This window comes from Elephantulus edwardii, unplaced genomic scaffold, assembly GCF_000299155.1.
Source record: "Elephantulus edwardii isolate Elephantulus edwardi_28Jun2011 unplaced genomic scaffold, EleEdw1.0 scaffold00271, whole genome shotgun sequence".
Classification (NCBI taxonomy): domain Eukaryota; kingdom Metazoa; phylum Chordata; class Mammalia; order Macroscelidea; family Macroscelididae; genus Elephantulus; species Elephantulus edwardii.
In genome coordinates, this window is record NW_006400021.1 from 1,628,988 (window position 1) to 1,633,783 (window position 4,796).

General features: G+C 38.3%; 1 protein-coding gene across 1 annotated transcript in view; it reads left to right on the forward strand.

The window, feature by feature from the left end:
• The window catches only part of CDK7 (cyclin-dependent kinase 7), a 66,770-nt gene that overhangs the window by 11,849 nt on the left and 50,125 nt on the right, over window positions 1-4,796 (forward strand). Inside the window, exon 3 of the mRNA XM_006900027.1 lies at window positions 1,219-1,252. Within this exon, the coding sequence (XP_006900089.1) occupies window positions 1,219-1,252 (34 nt within the window). The remainder of the gene's footprint in view (window positions 1-1,218; window positions 1,253-4,796) is intronic.

Genomic DNA, 4,796 nt, shown 5'->3' on the forward strand with positions numbered 1-4,796 from the left:
CACCCTGAAACCCACAGCGTCCCTTTTCAGCAGGAAGTAGCTAAGAGAATACGCCATCCCCTTTTCCTTATGACTCAGGGTGAAGTCTCTCTCAGGGAGGAGTGATAGGGAATGTGGCAAAGGACACACTGACAAAAGAGATTAATCAGAACTGGCTTTCACAAGCACTGTGGCATTTGGACAATTAAAACAGACATTCGGAGGGTGGGGGAAGAACAAACTGGGGAGGAGGGTAGAGAGAATGGTGCAGTAATGAAGGAATGAAAACCCAAAATCCTTGTAAATGTTCATTAAAAACTAATAAAATTTAATAATAAAAAAAGGTGCAATAATGAATGAATAAAAATTTTTAAAAATTATGCTATTGGTGACAATATGAATTATTAGTTAGTGTTCTTTTACTTATTATTAATCTGTTTTGGTGAGACTTAAACCTGTTTGTGTTTTTTTTTTTTTTAGTGCTTATTCAAAATAACAATTTACCCATTTTCTCCATTGCCGTTTTTAATTTTGCTTTTTAGAGTATGTCCGTAATAGTGGGTGTCTTACTTTTTTAAAAAAATTTTATTTTACAGTTTTAATGAACATTTACAGAGATTTTGGACTTTCATGCATTCGTTGTTGCACTTGAGTGTCTTACTTCTAATAAAACATTTTTGTTCATATATCACATTTCCTCCAGAGTTTGCTCACTTGAAAGAAATTTTTTAAAAGAATTAAGCAGAGTACTTTTGGATATTTTGTTCACTGTCTGGAACGCTGGTGTATGTAAGGGATGCCCTGATAATACAGAAATGGCACTTTTCTGTGGTTCAAATCTATCAGTTAATCCATGGAGAAAGATGGGCAATCTCCTTCTGTGATTTACAGCCTCAGAAACCTGCTGGAGGGTTTCTGGTGATTCTGACTTGATAGCAGTGAATGAATGAGCTAGCCTTGCACGTATAAAGGAGATAGTTCTCTTAATTATATTGTGTGAATATATAATTCATAATTTTAAGGACCATGGAATGGAAAGTACATGATCCTCTTACCTTGTTGCTTTTGCCTTTCTCTTTGATAATTCCTATTCCCTCTATGCCTGTCATATCAGTTGCATGTGAATTCTCCATCTTTTTGCTGTTACTAAATTTAAAATAAAATTACATATTGAACATTTAGTCAAAATGGTGTGACACATTTCTGATGTGATTGTTCTCCCCCTTTCTCCCTTACCAGATCAAACTTGGACATCGATCAGAAGCTAAAGATGGTAAGCATTTCATTTAATCCGTCAGAAGAGAAAATATTTCCGTTTCACTGAAAAAAAGAAACAGAGTGTACCTATGTACATAAGATGTACCATAGGTTTTCTATTCGTTCTTTATTGGTGGGCACTTGAGTTGTTTCCATCTCTTTACCATTGTGAATAATGCTGCAGTAAACTTGAGTGTGCATACATCTGTTGGAGTTGTGGCTCAGATTTCTTTAAGGTATATTCCCAGTGGTGGAATTGCTGGGGCAAATGGTATTTCTATTTCCAATTTTTTGAGAAAGTATGTCTTTGGATTTCTTGATTGTTGCTATGATAGTTGTTGATTGTGGATTCAAGCAAGATGAAATCATTAACCATTTCAGTTTTCTCTCTTTCCATTTATCATGATGTTGCCTACTGGTCCAGTGGTAAGGATTTTTATTTTCTTGATGTTCAAGTATAATCCATACAGAAGGGTAGGTATTTAGTCATTGCTCTTCTGCATTTAGTGCCTCAGGTCCTCCTCACTTTGAGCAAACAAAATTGTGTCATCTACATAGCACAGATTGTTGATGAGTCTTCCTCCAATTCCAGTGTTAAATTTATCTTCATAAAGTCCAGCTTCTCAAATGATTGGCATTTCATACAGATTGAATAGGTATGGAGAAAGGGTTCATTCCTCATGCACACTTTTTAAATTTTTTTTTTAAGGGTTCACATTTTCCATTTATTTTTTCATTTTTCTTTTTGTAAACAAATGATTGGTGAAATAACGCAACACCTTAAATTTCAGAAAATGGCATGGTTTCCCAACCTCCTGTGGATACGGTGCATGATCGATCTATTATATAAGATTAATACAAGTTCATGCTTTTCTTGTTATGGTGAAACATTAGTTACAGAGTCCAATTTAGACTGGTTGAAGCACAACCGTTTTAATTTTAAACCATGTGATATTATCCTGCTCTGTTCAGACAGCAGTTTACTGGTCTAGGTATACATTTTGTATAAGTTCTGGGATTCCCATTCCTCTCAATGTCAGCCATAATATGTTATGATCCATGCAGTCAAATGCCTTACCATAGTCAATAAAACACTGATATTTTCTGCTTTCAGCCAGAATTCCTCTGACTTCGACAGTTATATCACTGGTTCCACAGCCTCTTCTAAATCCAGCTTGTACTTCTGGCATTTCTCTGTTGATAAACTGTTGTAACTGATTTTATTTTGCTTGTTGTTGTTACGTGCCGTTGAGTCACCTGCAACTTATAGCGACCCTATGTACAATAGCCCTAAACTCTGTCCTATCCGGTGCCAATCTCACCATCTCTGACACACCCACCCCCATTACCCCAGTGACTGAATCAATCTATCTCATTGAGGGTCTTCCTCTCCTGCACTATCCTTCCACCCTCCCAAGCATGACATCCCTCCCTCCTTGCAACATGCCCAAAGTATGTCAGACGAAGCTTCAGAATCCTTACCTCCAGAGAGCAGCCCAGCTTCACCCCCTCCAGGACAAACCTGTTTGTTTTCCTACCAGTCCATGGTATATTAAAGACTCTTCTCCAACACCACAGTTCAAAGGCAGCAATTCTCCGTCTATCATCCCTAGTCATTATCCAGCTTTCTGATGCATAGCAAATGATTGCAAAGACCATGGCATGTATCAGGCACACCTTAGTTTCCAGACTGACATCTTTGCACTTCAGCACTTTACAGATGTCTCTAACCACAGACTTTCCCATTACAACACATCTTTTAATTTCCTGGCTGCTGGTGCCAAGAGTGTTGACTGTGGGTCCAAGCAAACCAAAACTGTGAACAATCTCAATATCTTGACCATCCATTATGATACTGCCAATCGGCCCAGTGGTTAGAATCTTTGTTTTCTTGCTATTGAGTCTCAGTCCATACTGAAGACTGCAGTCCCTGACCCTCAGCAAGCAGGGTTGTGTCATCTGCATAATGCAGATTGTTGATGGTGTTCCTCCAGTCTTGATGTCACATTTCTCCTCATACAGCCCAACCTCCCAGATAACGTGTTTGGCATAAAGTATGAAAAGATATGGAGACAGGATACGGCCCTGGCATACATCCTTCCCAATTTTGAACCATACATTGTTTCCTTGCTCTGTTCTGACGACTTCCTCCTGGTCCAAGTATAGATTTCGCATTAGCACAATCAAGTGTTCTGGGATTCCCATTCTTCAGAGTCAGCCACAGTTTGTTATGATTCACACAGTCGAACGCCTTTGTGTAATCAGTGAAACAAAGACATTCTTCTGGAACTCCATGCTTTCAGCCAACATCCATCTAACATTAGCTGCAAGATCCCTGTTTTGCTTACCTGTGATATTAATGATATTGTTGATAATTTCCATTTCTGTTAGATCACTTATCTTGGAAATAGGTACAGATACCAGATCTCTTCCAGTAAGTTGGCCAGGTAGTTGTCTTCCAAATTTCCTGCCACGGACTAGTGAGCATATCAGTTTTGCATCTCTTTGTTGAAACATATCCATTGGTATCTCACTGATTCCTATGGTCTTATTTTTCATCAATGCCTTCAGTACAGCTTGAACTTCTTCCTTCATTACCATTGACTCTTAATCATATGCTACCTCCTGTAAGGTTCTGTGTCAGCCAGTTTTTTTTGTACAGTGAGTCTGTATTCCCTCCCATATTGAACCAAAAGCAAACCTTTTGCCGTCAAGTTATTTGTGACTCATAACAACCCTATCAAACTGAGTAGGACTCTGTACAGTCTGATAAGATGACAGAGGCTGTAAGTTTTATGGACGCTTACTGCTTCATATTTCTCCCATGGACCTTTTAGTGCATTTGAACCACTTACCTTTGGGTTAGTAACTAATGCTAAAACACTGTACCACCAGGACTCCTTAAGTCCTATTTTGCTATCAAGAGATAATTCCATTCCAAAAGACTTGAGAGCAGAGACTCAACCAGAGACTTGTAAGGCAGTGTTCATTGCAGCACTGCGCCCAGTAGGATGCATCCTAAATGTGTATCAGCAGATGCATGGATAAACAAAATGTAGTGCATAAAAATAGAACCCTGTTGGTGTAGTTCATTACACTTGAGGCTTCTCCTGCAAATCCGCCATCCAGTCTGCAGGAGCAAGATGGACAGTCTCTGCTCAGAAATATTTATGGCCTTAGAAACCCCATATTGGGTTGACATTAGTCAGAATTAACTGCAGTATTGTTTTGTTTGGTAAACATGTGCAATGGAATTCATCCACTAGGAGAAATGAAATCTTCACATATGCAGCAGTATGGCTGGAGGTGGAAGACATGCTGTGTGAATGAAATAATCACCAAAGACAAGTATTTTATGACCTCAATTGTATAAAAAGACATGTATAGAAACAGAGTTGTATTAGTGTCTACTGGAGCTGAAACTGAGGAGGGACTAGGGCAGTAATGCTCTGAAATACTGAGTTTGAGTTTATGTGGGTAGAATGGTCACTTTATTTTTTTTCTATAATTATATTTTATTAATTTTCATAAACATTTACAGAGATTTTGGGTTTCCATTC